This window comes from Brachypodium distachyon, chromosome 2 (genome assembly GCF_000005505.3).
Source record: "Brachypodium distachyon strain Bd21 chromosome 2, Brachypodium_distachyon_v3.0, whole genome shotgun sequence".
In the NCBI taxonomy this organism is placed as follows: domain Eukaryota; kingdom Viridiplantae; phylum Streptophyta; class Magnoliopsida; order Poales; family Poaceae; genus Brachypodium; species Brachypodium distachyon.
Genome location: NC_016132.3, coordinates 37,879,407 through 37,899,429, shown reverse-complemented (window position 1 = coordinate 37,899,429; position 20,023 = coordinate 37,879,407). Strand labels below are relative to the sequence as shown.

Below are 20,023 nucleotides of genomic sequence, written 5' to 3'. Positions count from 1 at the left end.
TGATAGCTCAAATGTGCAAATGCATCACTAATCCATCCAGCTCCAGAGGATCCGAAATTCTCATGAATTTAGATTCAACGATTCCCTTTTTTCCACATAGGTTTGAGACTTGCAGAAGGAAAGGACAAAAGCGGACACAATAAATTGTTTCAGCAATCAATATACTTTTGTTGTAGCAAGCCTGTAATACCCACAGAATCACCGTGGACTATAATCCAGCTTTGACAAATGAATCGACGAGCAACTAAAGTGAGCAAGTCCAAATTTCAGGAGGATGGAGACCTGAATTGAATGGAATTGAGCCCTTCAACCATGAAATTTGTATCAATGGATTCGCCTATAATTTTTTTTGCTGATGATCATGGTTCCGTATCATATAACTTACATATTAATAGAGTAATTGTTAGTAAATGATTTCTCTTAACAAAACAAAATATGCCACCCTTTGTAAAAAGGAGGAGTAACATTAATACACCAAACTACATAGAATTATATAGTTCCTCCGTCCAACAAAATATGTCTCAACTTTGATTAAATTTGAATGCATCTATCTATACACTGAGTCATGTCTAAATACATACAAATTTTGACAAACTTGAGACATCTTTTGTTGGACGGAGGAGGGAGTACAAAAGTTCAGATAAGTGGCACCATGATTAAGATTCCTGTTGCACAAGAGAAAATAGCATCTTATGTATACACCTAGAGTAGGGTCGTCGCCTCTAAACAAAGGTTTGGTAACAGGAAGGACATAAAAAGAACTTGCCGACTGCAGTCTTATCTATACATACTGTTCTGGCCTATTTCTTTACTGTACCTACATACAGATAATAATCTCGCGGATATTTCAAACTACAAAAGGCTCGATCATCCAAAACTAACATAGTATATCTGTCAACCTGACAAAAGCCATCTCAGATACCCCGTTCCATCAGCATAAGTAGGCACATCACCAGGAGCAGCTACCCTTTTCCGCGTAAAAGTATCAACGGGGATGGGTTTCCTCTTGCGCCCGCCTGGATGCGGTCCAGATTCCACGAAATCGCCCTGCAAAGATTTGATTAAAAGCTTTGAACATCCTAGTGCATTTAGATTTTAGAAGTTAAGAGCGAGAAAGGCATGGTACACAAGAGGTAAACTATGTGGTATGGGAGTGATTGTTTTGTGTTTACCTCAAAGTACACATGAGCACTAGATTTTTCATGGTTGTCCCTAACATGCTTGTAAGAAAACTTCTTGCCGCACCCAGCGAATCCACATGCATAAGGTCTACTTTGCTCATGGACTGCCTTGATATGCTTGTCCAAATTGGATTTCTGAAGTCCAAAGCACTTTTTGTAATCTATCGCAGAGAAACAAATACATACAAAAAAATTCAACATGTAAGTTTGCAAATCACACCTTTGAAAATGAGCACTTGCAGTCCTCAAAGTGGCATTTAACTGTCTCAGCAACACGTGAACCTTCATGCATCCGCTGATGACGCTTGAAATTCTTCTTTAGCTGTTTAGTGTCACAGACATCACACTGAACATATCGATGGCATGATTGGTTATGGGCCTTGAGGCATTCCACATTAGTAAAAGTCTTCATGCAGCCTGGTTCGCAGCAGATAACTTCAGTGTATTCCAACTTGGCTGCACCACGAGTATTGGAAATATCAATTGACAAGATTGCAAGGGCTAAGCAAATTTTAATACAGAGCAAGAAAATTCTATGAAGAGTTAAGTTTCTCACCATGTGAATCCTCGTGCTTCTGTAGCTTGGAAGCAAATTTGAAAGCCTTCCCACAATTAACCTCTGGACAGATAAATTCTTTCTTGCTTTCACAAGGAGAGCCATCTTTATGCATTTCCTGAACATGTCTCTGCATATTGCCCCTGGTACTGAACTTACGATTGCACCCTTCCATAGGGCATATAAATAGCTTCCCTTGATGGGTAAGTAGATGGCGGTTCAGATGGTCCTTCCTGCTATAGCTGAAGGGGCAACCATCTACATGGCATGCAAATGGCCTCTGCAACATTTTGAAAGGATATACATAAGAACAATCTTATCACATATCCAAAGCAAATTTCACTTGAGATGGTATAAGTAAAATTTAAACATACATTTTCATATAAATGCCCAACAGCACAAGCATAATCTTTCATGTGCACATGCTAAACTATTTAGTTCATCATTTGAACGTAAAACCAACAAGAAGCTTACTGTGTATATCACAACGACTAAGAAAAATAAATGTAATTGGCTGACAAAGACTGCATGCAAAGACACGACAGTTTAGTAGGTTAAGAATGCTAAGTAGCATGTAGAGATCACCTTAACAAAAATAGCTAGGAAGAAAAGGCAATTCTTAGAGTGAACAGTTTGAAATGAACGAGCACACCTGAAGAAGCACGTGAATGAGGCAGTCTTGATGGAGCTTCTCAGGAGGGTCTCCCATCCCGATACTAGTCCATTCAAGGCCTTCCTGCATTTTGGAGTTCCTTGGGATCCAATGCTTCACATATTGATATCTTCATAAGTAGTCTGTGAATATCAGCAAATCAAACAACGATACATCATGCAACAAAAAACAGAGCCAGATGGCCGCTTTTACATATCAACACAAGCACATTAAAAAGGGAGTTCTGTTTCTTGCAGGAAATATTTGTTGGGTGACAAAAACAGATTGTTACCACTGCAAAAGAACATCATGAGCTCATCATTTCAGTTAATGCATGACTAAAATTCTAAAAAAGTGTATGCTAAGTAATGCAAGCATAGCTATTTTGTTCCTGCCAACTAGGCAAAACAATTTTGGTAACTGTTTGAATGTAAGGCTATAAGGTGGTAATGGTGGTAGATATATGGAAAACAGAAATACATGCAATCCTTTGACGAAGGTGGTGAATGGCAAGACATAATAACTCAGTAACTTCAAAATACTAAAGGGTACATCACATGTAAGATGAAGAACAAACAGCAAGTAGTTGACAACAGAAGAGAAAACCTGAAGAAGGGCGTGAAAAAAGGCGTTCTTGATGGAGCTTCTCAGGAGGGTCTCCCCATCCTGGTACTAGTCCATTCAAGGCCTTCTCACATTTTGGAGTTCTTTGGGATCCAATGCCTCACACATTGAGATAGCCTGTGAAAATCAGCCCAATTCAGCAAGCCTAACAACTATACAACATCCAACTAAAAGAAATGCCCATACTCATCCACCAAGTTCACTGCTGAAAGTGGGTTGCAGTCACCACTCCTAAAGAGCAGTTAAAACACTTGCAACAGAACGCATCACTTGAACCAACCAATGAGATGGTATTATGGCCATTTTAGTGAACAAATAACTAGAGTACAGAACTATGTAGATACCTCGGACGAATGGCTCTGCATATGTTGCTTCAGATGGGCCGGCTTCTTAAACCTCGCGCCACACTCCTCGCAATCATGGGTGATCTCCTTGCGCTGCACACCACCAGCAGCTTCATTGTACTCCTCCAAATCATCCACTTCATCCTACATCACGTAAGGGGCACTAGTTCAGGCCACCCGCAAATTCACAATTCCCCAGAAATCAGCGGCACAAGAGTTTTCACAACGACAAGTAATCTAAACAGAGGGAAAAAGTCACCTTATGGTGTTCCAGGACGTGCGCTCGGATCAACTGCTTCTTGGAGCGGACGACGTCGCAGAACTCGCACTTGTACCGCCGTATATCCCTCACTGGCGCCGCCGCCTCCGGCTCGGTCTCTCTCGCTCCGGCGTCACCACCATCAAAATCCCTTTCTCCCATCTGACAAACCCCCCCCCCCCCCCCCCCCCCAAAATTCGCATCAGGAACACAAACACGACGCAACCCCGATTCCAACAAGACCAGCGGCAAATCAACCGAAATCTCCGAAATTAGCGTTCCCAGCAGCATCAATCGCCGAAAATTTACCTCGAATCGTGGAGGAAATCGCTGAATTTCGCACAATCGCGAGGGGTCGAGAGGTTCGCGGCGCAAGGGAAGGGAGAGAAGAGAAACCCTCGAGACTCGGACGGGCGAATGAATGAGTGTTGAACCACTGCCACGTGCCCTCGAATTATGGCCTCAGGCCCTAATGGGCTTCCGTTTCGGATTCTATTGGGCTTCGTACTGCGAGTTTCGTCTGGGCTCTTAATAGGCTGCCGGCTCAATCTGTAGGTAGCCCATTAGCACGTGTGGTCCGTTTCCTCGGCTGTAGAGTAGACCCCAGCTGCTGTGGCTGAGGCGCGAGAAACGTTACAGGTGCAGTACAGCCCTCCCCCACCCAGCCTCTCGTCGCCGGCGATGGCCGCCACAGCCATGGTCACCGCCGCAGCACGGCCCCTCCTGCAGCAGTTCTCCGCCCCGTGGATACGTCACGGCCGCGTGGCGGCGCTTCGTCCCTGGCCGGGGCGGGCTCTCGCGTTGCTCACGGTGGTCGCCGCGTCGCGCGACGGCGGAGAGCGGGGGAAGATGAGGAGGAAGAGGAGGAAGCGGCGGGCCACGGGGTCCGACCAGGAGGACGGCGTCTCCCTCAGCTCCGGTGAGCCGCCGCGTCTCTGCCCAGGCTCCCGCTCTCCTAGTCCTAACTAGCTATGGCTCCAATTAGTATCCGCGCTTAATTAGCTTGCTCTGTTGTAATTTGGAAACCACGAGCCTAGAATTGTTCGAGAACTCGTAGAGACTTCACTTAAAGATGCTTAGAAATTGTAGGATGATTCCACTATTCAGGACATAGATGTCCTGTCAATTATAAGAGCTTTATCCACTGGGATAGTGGGCATATTGGTGGTGAGCTACTGAGCTTCCCCTTGGGAATGTTGTTTGTGCAGAAATTGAGGCAGAGAATTCCACTCCACGTGCGCCCATCGACGATGGCAGCGTGAAGCTTGCACCAGAAGCCAGCATTACCCCGAAAGACTCAGCTATTAGGAGAGTTACTCTAGTGGTTAGTACCTACATATGTTTTTCTTTTTCTTGTTGAGAAACCTACATATGGTTTTGGCAAAAAGTAATTTGTTGATATAGTAGTGGTTCAATTTTTGGTGGGTCGGTTTGGGTTTGAAAATTGTCTTTGTTGCAGGTCCTCGCTGCAGTGTTATTCGGCGTTAGCATCGCCCTAAAGGATGGGGTCGAGAAGGCGTCAGAATATTTTGCAGGGTGTGTGTTACGCATCTCGACTATTATTTGACATTGAGGCTCGTTTACAGAACCATTGGAGGTGTGGTTACTTTCTGCATTAGAATTTTCAGGACATATAAGAGCCCATTTTGGAAGCAATGCATCATTGCATTTGGCTTAACTAGATGCATGGCTATTTTATAGGCATAGACATATAGGAAAAGAGATAGTAAAAATAAGAATGCATGAAAGCACATGGATGGATAACTTTTTTTAAAGAAAAAAATAAGGGAGACCCTGACAATATAATAGGAACCTAAATTCGCATCCATGAGGACTTGAACCCAGGTGGTGGGGTTGTTGTACATCCACTCCCCCAACCAAGTGAGCTAGGCTCACTTCCTCATGGATGCATAACCTCATTCCATGATTTGTGCAAATTAGTTTGCTTAGTTGCAGGTTTTATTGTCTTTACATGCTTTCTTAGGAAAGCTTTACTTTTTAGTTTAATCATAAACCTTCACTATTTCTCGTGTCTTTTGCATTCGAGGTATATCAATGTAATCAGGTTCTGTCATGTAACAGCTATTTATTGGAACAGAGTTTGTCGGTGGACAATCTCTTTGTTTTTATTCTGGTCTTCAAGTATTTTAAAGTGCCACAGGAGTACCAGGTACATTTAATAACTAATGTGATAGGTAAAGTCCAAATATGCTTTGGGATTTTATTCTGACTTTTTGTGACACTGGAAACAAGAACCGGGTGCTTTCTTATGGTATTGCCGGAGCGGTGATCTTTCGTGCAGTGTTGATCATCATAGGAGTAGCTACCATTCAGGTTGGTTGTTCTCTCATGTTACCATTAGTTATTTTCTTCTATTTATGCAATTGTAGCAATTCTTAAGTTCCTCATTTCTGTAGAGTTTTGAAGCGGTGAACTTATTTTTTGCTTTGATCCTGCTATTCTCTTCTTACAAGGTAAAGTATTCCTTTTCATATATTTGTTTTTCTTTGGCATATGTAGTTACTTCTGATGTTATACACCAGAAACTTCCTTTATCAGAATTATAAGTTCTCGCTGGCACTTAAAAGAAGATCCACTCCTCTCTTTTTACAATCTATTCAACCAAATTACCTGCATGATTATCTTAGACAAAGTTATTCAGTATAACCCTTCCATCATTTGGCAGTTAATGACACAATGGCTTGTTCTTGTTCTTTTATCGGTCTTTTTATTTCAGTATATTGTAACAATTCAACCTAGCTCTTCCATCAGTTAGTAAGTTGCCAGACATCCAATTTTATTTTGTTGTTTAATTGGAGTGGCACTTCATTATGTCAGGAGTATGATGTTTTTAGTAACTTCAGGTATATTAATATATGCAAGTGGATACATGCGGATACTAATAGTCATGTTCTTATGCCAGCTGTTTGCTGGTGACGATGAAGAATCTGATCTGTCTGACAATTTCATTGTGAAAACATGCCAAAAGTTCATTCCTGTCACTGGTAAATAACTCCATTCAGTGATTTTCAGTTCTCCATACCTTTTGTTGTTTAAGCTATCCGCATGCTCCGTTGTCTGCTCCAGATCCTCGCTGAAATTTTGAATTATTTCTTTTCAAGGCGAACGCCTTAATGATTGGACTTAATAGTTGCTTGTTTGCATGTGTGTTCAACTCATTCTTCTGTTTCTTTTATCAGATTATTATGACGGTGATCGGTTTTTCACAAATCAAGATGATATATGGAAAGTAAGTGCAGTCCAATTTGAGCAGCATCATTCATCACAACAGCTATTGCATGAGTTTGTTACTAGATAGGATTACTTACTATGTTATCGAAGCCTGATATGTCTATGCCCTGGAACATGTAAATTTTATCCGTTCTACGTAAATGTTTTAACATTTTACTACTTCTGTATGCACTGTGTTTGAGACGAGTGGACCATCTCCAGACATTACTCTAACCTTGTAAAGAGATATCTGTTCCTGAATGTGTCATCTTCTGTTTGATGTCCACAGGCCACACCATTACTTTTGACTCTAGCAGTGATCGAACTAAGTGATATTGCTTTTGCTGTAAGTTTCTTCTCAATATTTCCTGCACAATATCTCCCTTTCCATTTTATGACCACGAACATGGGGGTTAAAATCTTCTATTTGTAGGTTGACTCAATACCAGCAGTTTTTGGTGTAACAAGAGATCCACTTATAATATTGTCATCGAATATTTTTGCTATTTCTGGTAACCCTTCTTTCTGTCCCTATTAACACACCGTACATTATTTTATTCTATTCATATAAATGGAGCCTTTTTACGAGGAAACTCCATCACTAGTGATGGATTACACTGCCAGCTTGGTATGATTTATGTATGTTTCTTCGTCACAAGGCTTCTTGTGTCCTGCACGTGAAGTGTTAAGTTGACAGAATAACTACCCTGTAGGCTTGAGATCACTCTATGTACTCATTTCAGAGAGCATGTCTGAGTTGGAGTATTTGCAGGTAAATGTCCCTTGCTTTATTAAAGTTCCTCGAGTTATTTTTACTTATTATTGAATACTTGAAGAGTATCTAATTAGCTCTGGATTCCTTTTATTATTTGTAGTTCTATATTTCTTTAGGACAAACGAACCCTTCAAATTTTCAAAATTCACCACTGAGAATAGGTCAATGGTAGTGGTAACTGGCTGTTGACTGCCGTATTGCTGCCAGATTTTTAACGCCGTGCAAATGTAGAATTCATAAATGGTCAATTGGTGAACAGATCCATGTATTTCTCTAGTATTTGCTACTTATTGCAGTTGGCAATTTCTTTTCAGCCTGCTGTTGGTGTCGTTTTGGGCTTCATTGGAACAAAGATGATCTTTGACTTCTGTGGTGAGCAATCAGAAAGCACACTACCTAGTTATTATATTCGTTGTGTTGCATAACTATGTTTAGTCTCCATTAGCAGATCATTCTGATAATACTGATTTGTGGCAGGTTATCATATACCAACCGAAGCTTCCCTTGCTATTGTTACCACATGTCTTAGTGGGGGAGTAATACTGAGTCTTAGGAAAGCATCAGCAGAGGAGCATGGCAAGTAGGCAGCTTGTTGTACAGCACATGAATGCTAGTAAGTCTAAAACCTAGAAAGAATTGTCCTTTTTCTCACTAAAGAATGTTTATGTTGCATTTGAAGAACCTGGAAACATGTAATAAACCATATATTGTAGGCTTAACTAATAATACCTTGAGTTCATAGTTGAAATACCCATGTTTCCCTTCTAGATCAGATCTAAACTTAGCACTAGAAAGAATGCGCAAGGCTGCAATCTGGAAGTGCCAAGTGCCAACCATTGATAGAACAAGAAGTGCGTCAGATGGATTTGTACTGGAATTAGGCTAGTACTTACCACGTAGTAGTTGTTACTCCCTCCGATCCATAAAAAGTGTCGCCCACTTAGTACAAAATTTGTACTAACTTAGTACAAAATGGGCAACACTTTTTATGGATCGGAGGGAGTACTTGACTACTTTGAACCAACAAAGTACTACTCCGTACCATTCTACACCTGGTACGAATTGGGAATGACCTGATTATTTTACCCAGGCCTAGGGTCCTGCTAATTGACAATGGATGAGCAACCTTGGATCTGTTAGCATCCATCATAAGCATTTTGGGCTTGGTGATCATTATTGCAAATTCCAAAACTTACTTTAAGCACACCTCAGACTGCAGTAAGCAAGAACCACACTTTTTTTTTTGAACGGGCCACACCATATACTATAACGTAACCTTAACTGATTTGCCTTCCACCCTTTGCTTTTCCAGTATAGACTTATTCTTGTTGTCATGGCATCTAAATTTAGTGTTTCATTCTTAAAATACTGATTGGGGACAAAATACTTAACCCTATGCACTGGGAACATATTTATTATCTTGCTTCCTTCCATATTGATTTTTTATTACATATTGCAGCACTGTACACTGACATCTAAGTTGGTCCCTTTCTCTTGGGCACAGTATGGCTCACTCACCAGTCGATAGACATCACTAGAGGCCCAAAGAAGCGCCCTAAGGACACTCGCAGTTTGCGTGACACAACTGCATGAGTAATGGCCTCCATTAATCCGCGGATTCAAGAGCAATTCAGCAAATTATGACCAAGATTGATGCGGAAAGCATGACATAGATGCCTGATACAAGATGTACAAGTTCCATACTTCTGAAGCTGAAGATTCTGGAGCCAGGTGATGTTAAGTTGGTGACTGACCAATGGGCGACAGCAAAAGCACATACAACTAGGAAATACACTATGTCATCCTTTTTGTTTAGAATCCTTTTGCAATGCTGTTGCTCGTTAAAGAACCACATTTTTTTTGACCTCGCAAAAAAAAGAACAACATTTTGCATATTCTGAATGTGGTAGATGTGTATATCATGTGTGTAACTAAACAACAATATGTTCTGTGTGTATGTAAATGTAAGTAACTAACATTCAATTCTTTAAGCGGTGGTTTCCCTGCATGTCAAATGTAGTTGCTTTCTACGCTTGGCACCTCAATGTACAACCATTGCATTGTGTAGAGAATGTAAAGTAACCCAGTTGCTTCCTAAGCAGCACGCAGATTCAGAATCACTGGTATCTGGAAACAACCTTCCAGAATTACAATCCCAGACAAACCGAACATAAATTGGAGCAGTAAAACAATTGATCGATCACACCATACTTTACTTCACTGAAGGAAGTAGCAAACCAGAGTGCAGTTTATTGTTCAATCCGAGATCTGATATCGGGATGAGCAATAATCTTATGTACGACTGAGAGACTGACATGACATATCTACAACTTTTTGAGCCAAACCGGCTTTCACGAAGACATAATGTATCTAAATATATCTGACTGACGCTAATTATGAAGTCCTGCGGATGACCAACTCAGACCTTTGAGCCCTCAGCATCAGCAGCATAAACCTGGCCGTATTCACCCTTATCATCATCATCCTCATCCAGATAGTCAGCCCTTGCATTGAGGGCCAGCATCTGGCAAACAAGCCAGAACAGAGCAGCATCAAGGGCCAGGAAAGCGGCACCTCCAAAGAGGCCAGTCTTTGCGGTAGGGCACTGGGTATCCATGTCATGGTGGATGTTACTGGTGCGATGATGCCCCTCCGTGATTGTCGCCCAGAGCAACATCGCAAAAGCCAGAGCTGACACTAGCCTGAATTCACAAGAACAGATAATAAAATGAATGATACAAAACAATGACTAAGAGCTTAAATTTGTGAGACAGGACTGTAATGATCCAAGAAGTCAAAACAGTTGAGCTAATAGGGGGAATGTAACAGCATGCATCTTAAACATTCCCAATCATCACAGGCAAAATTAAGCGCTGCAACATCAAGCACCAAGCAATCTCCTAGAGGATAATTCAGTTTACTGAAGAGCTAGAGTGTTGGCACTGCTCAGCATTGTTCTATGGAACTGTACACCGTCAAAAGAATCCTAGGCCCATCAAAGGCAAGACAATTCGTAGCTAAATTTGAACAGATGGATTTTGATTCAAATATATATTTCTACTATATATTAAAAGCCCAATACAAGAAAAAGAGATAGTTCATCAAGTCGGTGGTGAGGCAGTGGTGAACATACAACAAAATATTAGATACTATCTCTTCTAGTCCACATGAAACTGTTGGCCACAGAGCTTAATGAAACTTACTCAGCAACGACGAAGAATACAGACAAGCTGGTGCTCTGAAATAGTGCTCCACGAGGAACTGACTTGCCCTTGTACGGGTAAAAGATGGCAACATGTCCAATGATAGCAGCTAATACAAGTGCCACAAGGGACAGGCTTCCCATTGCAATGGTTGGGTCACTCGGGAACTTGCAGATGACAACATCCTTTCCTTTGATAGGAGTTCCATAAGGAGGCTGAATGAACGAAAGAACAAAATTCACAGTAAGTTACAATGTACAAAGAGACCCACATGACAATTTGTGAAGTCTTGATAGTATCTACGGTAAAAATTGTAAAAGAGGCCTGTAGGTCCTAAATGATCTTCTCCCTTTCGAAGGTGTACCGGATTCAGATAGAAGGAACACAACCTTTTTGTTTTCTGCAATGACACCAAGCAGGAAGGCCAAGACACCAAACAGGGAGACGGTGAGAGCGATCCGTTGAGCCGACGTAGCCATCGCTCCTGAAAAGGAAGCCCATAATACCCAATGAGATGAGACGAAATCGAAAAATAATCAATGATAAACAAGACTAGGACAGGTAACAAAGCAATGCAGGTGCCTCTTCTCTGACCATTCTGATCCATTCCAGGTCTCAGTTGAGTGTGAGACAGAAATAAAAAAAAACTACTGTAGCACTAGTACTCCCCCCGATCCAAGTTGTACTTAAATCATCGACACTTATTATGCATCAATGGGAGTATAATTTTCCTAGCCACCTAATTTAATTTACTCCCTCCGACCGGTATTAGTTGTCTCAAATTTGGCCAAATACGTATGTATCTATGAGTAAAAAGCGTTATTTTCACAAGTAATTCGGGCCGGAGGGAGTAATTTTTTAACGTGTACGCAAGCGTCCAACGAGTGACGGGAGTCTCCCCATCTGAAAAACGATTTGGGGGACAGAAAAATGAAATTGATCTACCGAGACCCTCTGCATCAGCCAATCATCAAAATTCCAGTTTCCACCCAACCTCACCCACCCCACAAAACCCATTACCAGCCACCACCAACTGAACCTGATAAACGAAATTCCCCACCGGAGACCGGACGGAGGAAGATCGATCGATCAATCCATCCAACCATGAATACGCCAGCCCCCATCAACACGAACAAAACGAGAAACCGGGTGAAGGAAGAAGCCGGAGGCGGATAGTTACCGCGGCGCCGAGGGGCGGAAACCCTAGCTCCGCCGCGCGTGGATCGGGCGATTCTCTTCTCTTCTCCCAGCGTCGTCCAGTCCCTGCGGCTGCGGGCGAGAGGTCGGAAGGAAGGAAGGAAGGTTTGTTTGTTGGTTGGTCAACTGGTAGAGATGACATTTATACGGGCGAGGTGAGGTGAGGCTGGCAGTGGGCCCGGAGTGGCGAGGCCGGTTGGGCTTTTGCGGGCCGCGGGAACAAAGATTCCAGAATCCTATTTTTCTGTTAAGAAAATGAGTGGATCTTTTTGTCGGGTGTATTCTCTCGACCGGAAAAAAAAAACAGGGTTGAGAATCTTTCTGAAAAAAAAGGAAAAACAGGGTGGATCATTTTGTCTTGTTCATTCCCTTAACTGAATCTTGTTCCACTCCGATCTTGACTCGGGTCCCTTTGTTTTTTGCTTAAAAAACAGGTTCTCAACGGATCTTGTTATGTTACTGTATGTCCTTAGCAAATACGGAGTAGTATTGTCCTGGGAAAAAAATTGTTGCGAACGGAGTGTTTCTTATTTTCTGTTGGTGAGATGAGATAAGACATGGTTCATGCACAGTCAGACAGTCTCACGCAACAATCAATGCGATTATCTCTTGCCTACAAAAAAAATTCAACATGATTATTCTCTAGCCCTAATAAAAGCACCAAGGATGATTAGCCCAGTCCCGCTAATTCAATGAAGATTTGTAGGGAATGTAAAGGATGATGGTAGTCTAACCATAACAACTTGTGTACCAAAATATCTGTGAACTCCATAACAAACACATTAGCACGTTGCACAAAAATTTCCGACGATCTCAATACGGCAGAGCTCCCAAAAAAAAACGTTATGAAATTTTTCCTTGCAGAAAAAAAAAAGAGTTTTCCGTCGCCGGGACTTGAACCCGGGTCTCTCGGGTGAGAGCCGAGTATCCTAACCACCTAGACTACGACGGATCCTGTAAACATAATCGTCATTACTCTATCGATCCTGCTAATCACTTTCCGCTCCGGACTGGGCCACAGGCCGAAACGTGACTTCGCGAAGGCCCAATTTACCACGCCAGCACTCCCGAAATGCGAAGCCTCGCTCGCCTTTCCTTCGTTCTTCCACCAAGCGGAGCAGTCTCTCTTATCGCCAACCGCCGGAGCAAGCCGCGGGAGCTCACTCTTTGATATCCCCCCGGCGAACCCCGAGCCGATCGATGAGGCCGTCGCCCATGGCGGCGCGGGCCGCAAGCGGGTGCTGCTGCTGCTCCCCGGCGGTGGCGCTGGCCTTCTCCCGCCTCCGGCCCCTCCTCAGCCGCGCCGCCGTCCGCCAGGGCCCCGCCGCCGCGGCCACCGGCGGCCGCTTCGCCCTTAGTACCACCTCCCGGGGCCGCCTTGTCGACTCCGTTCTGGAGGAGCTCCGGTCCTCCCGGAGGGCTGCTCGCTTCTCGGCAAGGTAATCTAAACGCATATGCACCCTCCGCATTGGGTGATTTTTTTTTCCGGTTTATGTCCCGAGCTCACTTCAGCTGCCTCATCTCCCTCCCCATCCCTCGCCGGCGTCGCCTGCTCCTTACACCCCCGGGCCTCCCCCCATGCTCCTCCCCGCCCACCCGTCCACCCACTGTCTCACTATTCCTGCGTTGGTCACCTACCTGGGATTCCGCGATAAATACGGTCCAGTGACGAACTGATAATGCCTGTGGTATGCTGCTCCTATTTTGTGTATGCGCTTCCCATAGCAAACCGAGCGGAGAATCAGGGAGCGAATTCGACCTCTGTGGCCAGGATCAGTCCATCAGCGTTCGAGCAACGGCCCGAGCGAATCCGTAGCATGACTTGCCTAACATGAATAGAGGTTGCAGCATTTGTTCTAGATAGATATGCTGTACGATATTTGTTCGAACACGAAATATGTACAGTCACATAACCAGAGACAGCTGATGTCGTAGTCTCCCAAGATCATTTTATATGGGGAAAGTATAACGTGACGCCACATGTTGGCAATGTACAAGGAATTTAGCTACAATCACAACTACACAGAGGAGCTTTCCTTTTTCTTCCATGTTTTTGTTCAGAGAGGTTTTATGGTGGGTTCTGCAATGTTTTGTGATAGCTGATTGTCTCATTTAATGTAATAGAGCTTACTATTCGGATTATGTCTTGTTCTTCTTCAGGATAGGATTGCATGGCACAAAGCAACTGTCAGACATCAAGATAGATAAGAGAACCTTACAAAAAGGATGGTTGCTTGAATTTCACAAAGATTCTGAGAGATCATTGCTTGCAGTTGTAGAAAGGCCCGACGGGAAGAAAAACTGGGTAGTCACTGACCAGGTATTAAAAAATAAGGATGAGTATAGTGTTTCCGACAGAGTACTTAGTCTAGTGAACTTTTTCTGGGAGTTATATTGGTACATTTTTCACAGGTGGAGAGACATTATGGATTCTCTTGTGACTTAGCTGTTTACTTCTGTACAGAATGGTATCTTATCTTCTATAAAGCCCCAGCAGGTTACATATGTTGTACCTGGTACCATGAATTTCGATTCTTCAAAAATAGCTGAATTTCTCGAGAAAGCGCAAGATCTTTTGGTGAGAAATGGTGGATGAGCTAAGTTTACAGAATATATATAATGTGCATCATGATTGATCATATGGTTTGCTACAGGACCCTACTGTTCTGGAATGTGCCTGGATGGAGCTTTCTGAGAAGGGCAAATCAGTAACAGTTGATGAGTTTGCAGATGTACGAGGTTCATTAGATTTTTTATCCTGTATCTTTCTGTATTCAAATGCGATTCTTGTCTTTTTCTCAGATAGTTTATGGTAGCAAGGAATCTTTGGAGAGCTACTGTGCACACTTCTTGTTATCACGGGATATTGTATATTTTGTGAAGGTGGAGAGCAGAGATTCTTCCATGTACCAGCCTCGCCCGTCTGCTCAGGTATATTCTCTAAATATATGTGTGATTTATTTATATCTTGTGTTACGCATTATGAATTAGCTGACAACCTTACTAATTTTGCAACAATGCCTTTTGAGAAGAATGTAAGATCACATATGTTCTATAGACAGTAAGCTTGGACTGACTAGTGTTTCCCCTCCATTAAGTTCCCTGTTGCCTCTCTAAGCCTGCCAGTTATTTTTGCACTGTTGAGCTTGACATCTGTTGGAGGGCATAATTTTGCATGGCAGGAGATCATACAAACTAGCCTATTTACCTCTGCATGCTGATTTTGCTCATCTTTTTCCTCTGATTTGCACGACTGGAGTTCCACTTTGCTAATCTGACATGTTTTGTCAGCCAAATATTTGATTTTAATGTATTTATCAAGTGCATGCTTCCATAAATTGCTCTTGTTGAATTTTCTGCAATTAGTCTCTGCATTTTGTATCAATTGATAGACTTATGTTTATCATCTGGTAGTAGGTGGATGAACTTTTACGACGGAAACTTGCTAAAGAGGCCGCCGAGAAGGAACTGGAAGAATTTGTCCACCTACTCAAGTCCGCCAAAGCATTGCCTCTGGACTCTAAGCCTCCTAAAAATTCTTGGTTGATGGAAGACAAAGTGAAACAAAAAATGGAGTCTCTTCAGGCATATGCAGTTGATGCGTGTGACGATGAACAAAGAAGAATGGCAGGAAATGTAACATATCGTGTGCCAATGCCATTCTTTTGTCTATTACTTTTAATCTAGTATCATACTTTATTGAGGGGGAATTTTGAATTTCCCCTTCTTGCTGACGCTCGTGTACATGGTTGTTAATGCAATCGCAGATTCTCAAGGCTATGGGATTCTCACGGACTTCATCAGCTGCCCTGAAGCTTCTTATAAATGTTGGATACTTCCCCGTGCATGTCAATCTCGATCTTTTTAGATATGATGTTCAAACCTCGTACAGTGAGAAAGTTCTATCTGTTGCTGATGAGCTTCTGGCCGATTGCCCTGATTCAGATAAGGTATACTTACTGTCAATTCTGAATTACTGATGCGCTTCATATGTGTATATACAATCAACATATCTGCCATTTTCTTTCAGCACATTCGAAAAGATCTTTCAACTTTGAAAGTTTATGCCATTGATGTGGATGAGGCTGATGAAGTAAGTTTCTATTTCTTTTGCCCACACATATTCCGCAAGAGACTGAATTATATAAATTCTCTGTAATTCTCACAGACAAATCCATTAAGCACTATAATTTTTTGGTAACTCAGCTTGATGATGCACTAAGTGCAACTAGACTACCTGATGGTAGGATAAAGGTCTGGATACATGTAGCTGACCCAACATGCTTTCTTCAACCCCGGAGTATCATTGACAGGTTATTGTTGCATCTCCTATCCTTGCTTTTGTATCAATTGCATCCCTAAATAAAACTGTATTTTATCCACAGGGAGGCAATGCACAGAGGAACCTCGATCTTTTTACCAACTGCCACCTATCCAATGTTCCCAGAGAGGCTTGCCATGAATGCTATGAGCTTGCAACAGGGTACAGATTGTAGATCTGTAAGCGTATCTGTGATCTTGAATCCAGATGGAAGGTAACTTTCTGCTCTTTGTCTACTATTTTCTTAGCCAGTTATCTTTTGTTTTTCTCTTCGAGAGATTATGTTTTCGTTAATAATAAGCATCTAATGAAGTTGTTTACATTTATTTGTGCTGTGCACAGTATTGCAGAATATAAGATAGAAAATTCAGTAATCAAACCTACCTACATGTTAACATATGAGAGTGCAACTGAATTGCTGTACATGAACCTGGAAGAAGAGGAAGAACTGAGGATTCTTCGAGAAGCTGCTTCAATTCGTGCACAATGGCGATGCAGCCAGGTAAGTGCCACATAGGCCTTTGCTATTTGTTGGTCTATATTCATCATTTCATGAGTATATTTTTTATTAGCATATTAAGTGCAAACACTATTGTTCTAATTTTGTAAAATAGAAAACACACCATTGCTGACAGATTAACGTTTGTAATATTGTATCGCATTCTGTTCTTGTGGCAAATTAGCTCTCCCTCATTTTGGATGATCATTCTTCGTATAGAAAAAGAACTTTACCCTCTCCAGGTTACATTCTCAGATAATAAGATAGGTTACAAATTAAATGCTAACAGTTAGCTGGACATTTTGCATCAGTCCTTGTACCAGCTAAACATTGCAGAAGGCTTTGTCTTCAGGGACTTTTTGAAGTTTTGCATTTGTACCTAACCAGCTGAACATTGTAGATGCTTATGTCGCTTGGCATCATTGACCAGCCGAAATTTGCAGGGTTCAATCGACACTGCTATGATAGAACCTCGTATCAAGGTGGCAAATCCTGATGATCCCGAACCAAACATTAATCTATATGTTGAAGACCAAACAAACCCAGCAATGCAGCTTGTATCAGAGATGATGATACTTTGTGGGGAGGCAGTGGCTTCTTTTGGTTCTGACAACGATCTTCCTTTACCATACAGAGGGCATCCCCAGAATAACACAGCTGTGTCAGCATTTGCCTATCTACCTGAAGGGCCTGCCAGGAGCTTTGCCAGTATAGCTCTGCTCCGTGCTGCTGAAATGGATTTTCGGAAACCTGTAGCACATGGTGTCCTTGGTATTCCTGGTTATGTGCAGTTCACCTCCCCTATTAGAAGATATGTTGATCTGCTAGCTCATTATCAGGTATTTATGCATCTATTACTCGTATGAATAGGTACATGATACAGTTTTCAGGAACTTTGATAGTTACAAAATTGTCCTTTGAATTGCCAACTTCCTTGTGTTATGGATGGAGTGTAGCTTATCCACTTAATTGTAGCTTATCCAAAGGACATATTCATGGTCTACTTAATTTTGAACATTGATGGGAGATGTGTATTAAAATTGCAGGTAAAGGCTTTTCTTAGAGGTGAATCTCCACCATATTCAGCTGGTGACTTAGAAGGAATGACATTTATTGCGAGCATGCATGTTAAAGTAGCTCGGAAGCTCCACAGCAACAGCTTACGTTACTGGTTGTTGGAATACTTAAGGAGACAGCCAAAGGGGAGGAAGTTTAAAGCACTGATACTTAAGTTCATTAAGGATCGTATGGCAACTTTGCTTTTGGTGGAGGTAAGTCAACATACTTCATCCCAAAACATTTTCATGGTGCAGCGGTTGCATAGCAGTACTATCTTTACTTTTGCTTGGATCATGAGCTAGAACCTTAGTACCTGTGCACATACTGTTACTTTTCCTGCCTCTAGTTTCGAAACTGGACCGGTCCACCAATTCGACGTAAAAGAAAAAAAAATACTGGAATCAGTACATGGTCGATATCTGCTGCAAGCGAACAGTCAGAACCGCCTCCCCTGGGCATCAACCAATTTTCCTTATAGTCCAAGAACCTCCATGTTCCTGTCTAGTTTCAGGCAAATCAGTATTATACTGGATCAATTATTTCTTTCTTTATTTTCTTTGTGATTCTAACTTTTGACAAGGTCAGCAAAGCATACATGTTGAATGGATAAATACATAAATGGCATGGTTTTAGCTACTATGATAGTTAGTCTGCTTACCTGCTCATTTAGAAGAAAAATTAAACTAGGCAAGTAATTGACCAAGACTACTGTATTCAAATTCTTTTTGTCCATATGTAATTTGATTATTGCAGCCAAACATGTCAAGACTGACTCAAATTTATCCTTTCAAGGGAAAGCCGACCTCCCACCATAGCCAACCGGACTTGCTAATAATTTTGGATTTTTAAGCATGTATAGATTTCTCCTCTCGCTTTCTCAATATTTTGAGCACCACTGTTCCAATTTTGTTTTCTGGGGACACTGACAGGTTGGGATCCAAGCCACAACCGTAGTTGCAGCTGGGAAAGTTGGAGATGAAGTAAGCGTGGTTGTGGAAATGGCTCATCCCCGTGATGACATCTTATCGGTTACGGAGATTGCAGAAGATACAGAGTAGTAGAGCACACCGTGGCTTTCAGATGTTCACTGCCTCACTTCTGAACCCAGATACTGTGGGGCTGCAGGTACTATATGTACCTAAGAAACAGGAAGATGCTATTTGGTTTCGCCAAGAAGCAATGTTGATTGCTTTCGGTGCATATACCAGACGAGATTCATTACCTTTGCGCTTCAAACGGAGGATCTCCACTTCAAAGACCATGCTGTTGAGTTTACTGTCAAGAATGGTTTTGATGGACAGAGCTGGCAAAGTGCAGGCATATGTTCACATTCTAAACCTTCTAGTAGTATAAGATCGTCTAATTACCATGCTAATCCCTTTTTGAGGCTGACAGTCTGGTGAAAGCACAGATCTGGACCAGTTGAACTTCCTCGGATCCCTGCGGTTTTTGGTTCAAACGCTGAGTTTTGGGGATGACTCTTGTATATAGCTGCACGTATATGATCCAGAGTTTTGATGCCCTGCTGATACCATATCTCAAATTCTCAATACATGTTCTGCTGTTATCTTGGAATTATAATTATTTGTATAGAATTGAGACGATGTGCAATTGTTTCTTCACTTTCTTCATTGTAAAATTGCCTTGACCCTCTTCGGAAGACTACTGGTTAGAATTTAAGATTATGGAATTGCAAAGGACCAAATCTAGGCTGTTCTCAGGACAGAGGGTTTGATTGTACTCCTGAATTTCTTATGGAACACACCAAGTACTGCTGGTTTTTAATGATTTGATTTGGAGATCCTTCCTCCCAGAAAAAAAAAAGACTACTAATTTCATGCTGAACACAGCATTCAGAAATCGTGGACCTCATAGCTGGATGGTTAATCGTCAATGTAACGTCGCTCAAATCTGTTGAAATTGCAGTAATACCAAAGTAAATGGCACTGTAATTTTTCTTCTACCAAGTCCAGATCCAGCTCAGATTAAACGAGACAAAACGAACAAAGGAAAAGCCGAACACTGACGCATGCAGTTGATTAAAATGGAGACCGTTGAAGTTGGTGAAATATGGGTACCAGAGAATAGCTCCGGCTTAGCCAACTATGGACCTCTTTGATTG

The 20,023-nt window shown here is 42.1% G+C and overlaps 4 protein-coding genes and 1 non-coding gene across 11 annotated transcripts; 2 read left to right on the top strand and 3 right to left on the bottom strand.

Moving 5' to 3' along the window:
- Nucleotides 1-635: 635 nt before the first annotated feature.
- Nucleotides 636-4,047, bottom strand: LOC100845584 (transcription factor IIIA). 5 transcript variants are annotated; one of them, XM_014899840.2, is made up of 8 exons: nt 3,617-3,742; nt 3,358-3,520; nt 2,996-3,130; nt 2,390-2,532; nt 1,738-2,017; nt 1,402-1,637; nt 1,173-1,316; nt 636-1,047 (listed from the first exon to the last, which is right to left on the bottom strand). In XM_014899840.2, the coding sequence occupies exons 4-8, from the start codon at nt 2,477-2,479 to the stop codon at nt 895-897; spliced, it is 903 nt and encodes a 300-aa protein (XP_014755326.1). In that variant the 5' UTR covers nt 2,480-2,532; nt 2,996-3,130; nt 3,358-3,520; nt 3,617-3,742; the 3' UTR covers nt 636-894. The 5 variants fall into 5 exon arrangements, with proteins under 5 accessions (XP_014755326.1, XP_003566649.1, XP_014755327.1 ...); XM_003566601.4 differs by lacking the exons at nt 2,390-2,532; nt 2,996-3,130 and adding an exon at nt 3,926-4,047 and having other exon boundaries at nt 3,358-3,501; nt 3,617-3,778; XM_014899841.2 differs by lacking the exon at nt 2,996-3,130 and having other exon boundaries at nt 3,617-3,743.
- A 179-nt stretch (nt 4,048-4,226) lies between these two features.
- LOC100845282 (thylakoid membrane protein TERC, chloroplastic) lies at nt 4,227-9,637 on the top strand. 2 transcript variants are annotated; one of them, XM_010233481.3, is made up of 14 exons: nt 4,227-4,535; nt 4,825-4,940; nt 5,076-5,152; nt 5,699-5,786; nt 5,870-5,950; nt 6,034-6,090; nt 6,540-6,621; nt 6,817-6,866; nt 7,137-7,193; nt 7,281-7,359; nt 7,561-7,619; nt 7,937-7,994; nt 8,100-8,235; nt 9,082-9,637. In XM_010233481.3, exons 1-13 carry the CDS (start codon nt 4,298-4,300, stop codon nt 8,204-8,206), a joined length of 1,149 nt encoding a protein of 382 aa, XP_010231783.1. In that variant the 5' UTR covers nt 4,227-4,297; the 3' UTR covers nt 8,207-8,235; nt 9,082-9,637. The 2 variants fall into 2 exon arrangements, with proteins under 2 accessions (XP_010231783.1, XP_003566648.1); XM_003566600.4 differs by having other exon boundaries at nt 4,229-4,535; nt 9,127-9,637.
- Nucleotides 9,638-9,682: 45 nt separating this feature from the next.
- LOC100828595 lies at nt 9,683-12,147 on the bottom strand. Its single transcript, XM_003568982.3, has 4 exons — nt 12,006-12,147; nt 11,215-11,309; nt 10,826-11,040; nt 9,683-10,324 (listed from the first exon to the last, which is right to left on the bottom strand). Exons 2-4 carry the CDS (start codon nt 11,302-11,304, stop codon nt 10,042-10,044), a joined length of 588 nt encoding a protein of 195 aa, XP_003569030.1. The 5' UTR covers nt 11,305-11,309; nt 12,006-12,147; the 3' UTR covers nt 9,683-10,041.
- A 754-nt stretch (nt 12,148-12,901) lies between these two features.
- On the bottom strand, nt 12,902-12,974 carry TRNAE-CUC. The gene has a single exon. It is a non-coding gene; the product is annotated as a tRNA-Glu (tRNA).
- Nucleotides 12,975-13,122: 148 nt separating this feature from the next.
- Nucleotides 13,123-19,686, top strand: LOC100828290 (ribonuclease II, chloroplastic/mitochondrial). 2 transcript variants are annotated; one of them, XM_003568981.4, is made up of 14 exons: nt 13,123-13,461; nt 14,183-14,342; nt 14,487-14,600; nt 14,677-14,754; nt 14,825-14,953; nt 15,440-15,658; nt 15,790-15,972; nt 16,053-16,115; nt 16,229-16,335; nt 16,408-16,557; nt 16,686-16,845; nt 17,286-17,681; nt 17,889-18,113; nt 18,831-19,686. In XM_003568981.4, the coding sequence occupies exons 1-14, from the start codon at nt 13,223-13,225 to the stop codon at nt 18,957-18,959; spliced, it is 2,352 nt and encodes a 783-aa protein (XP_003569029.1). In that variant the 5' UTR covers nt 13,123-13,222; the 3' UTR covers nt 18,960-19,686. The 2 variants fall into 2 exon arrangements, with proteins under 2 accessions (XP_003569029.1, XP_010231782.1); XM_010233480.3 differs by lacking the exon at nt 13,123-13,461 and having other exon boundaries at nt 14,201-14,342; nt 14,435-14,600.
- Nucleotides 19,687-20,023: the final 337 nt, after the last annotated feature.

What these genes read in the sequence shown, in the direction of transcription:
- LOC100845584 (XM_003566601.4), bottom strand. Translation starts at nt 3,778, where the DNA reads ATGGGAGAAAGGGATTTTGATGGTGGTGACGCCGGAGCGAGAGAGACC. An exon ending in TGCAGAGCCATTCGTCCGAG is followed by an intron (nt 2,018 to 3,357) that starts GTATCTACATAG and finishes AAAATGTTGCAG; the next exon opens with AGGCCATTTGCATGCCATGT. An exon ending in GTGCTCATGTGTACTTTGAG is followed by an intron (nt 1,048 to 1,172) that starts GTAAACACAAAA and finishes AAATCTTTGCAG; the next exon opens with GGCGATTTCGTGGAATCTGG.
- LOC100845282 (XM_010233481.3), top strand. Translation starts at nt 4,298, where the DNA reads ATGGCCGCCACAGCCATGGTCACCGCCGCAGCACGGCCCCTCCTGCAG. An exon ending in TTAGGAGAGTTACTCTAGTG is followed by an intron (nt 4,941 to 5,075) that starts GTTAGTACCTAC and finishes TCTTTGTTGCAG; the next exon opens with GTCCTCGCTGCAGTGTTATT. An exon ending in CTGAGTTGGAGTATTTGCAG is followed by an intron (nt 7,620 to 7,936) that starts GTAAATGTCCCT and finishes ATTTCTTTTCAG; the next exon opens with CCTGCTGTTGGTGTCGTTTT.
- LOC100828595 (XM_003568982.3), bottom strand. Translation starts at nt 11,304, where the DNA reads ATGGCTACGTCGGCTCAACGGATCGCTCTCACCGTCTCCCTGTTTGGT. An exon ending in TCATTGCAGAAAACAAAAAG is followed by an intron (nt 11,041 to 11,214) that starts GTTGTGTTCCTT and finishes TCGTTCATTCAG; the next exon opens with CCTCCTTATGGAACTCCTAT. An exon ending in GTATTCTTCGTCGTTGCTGA is followed by an intron (nt 10,325 to 10,825) that starts GTAAGTTTCATT and finishes TTGTGAATTCAG; the next exon opens with GCTAGTGTCAGCTCTGGCTT.
- LOC100828290 (XM_003568981.4), top strand. Translation starts at nt 13,223, where the DNA reads ATGAGGCCGTCGCCCATGGCGGCGCGGGCCGCAAGCGGGTGCTGCTGC. An exon ending in AGCCTCGCCCGTCTGCTCAG is followed by an intron (nt 14,954 to 15,439) that starts GTATATTCTCTA and finishes ATCTGGTAGTAG; the next exon opens with GTGGATGAACTTTTACGACG. An exon ending in ATCTTGAATCCAGATGGAAG is followed by an intron (nt 16,558 to 16,685) that starts GTAACTTTCTGC and finishes TGCTGTGCACAG; the next exon opens with TATTGCAGAATATAAGATAG.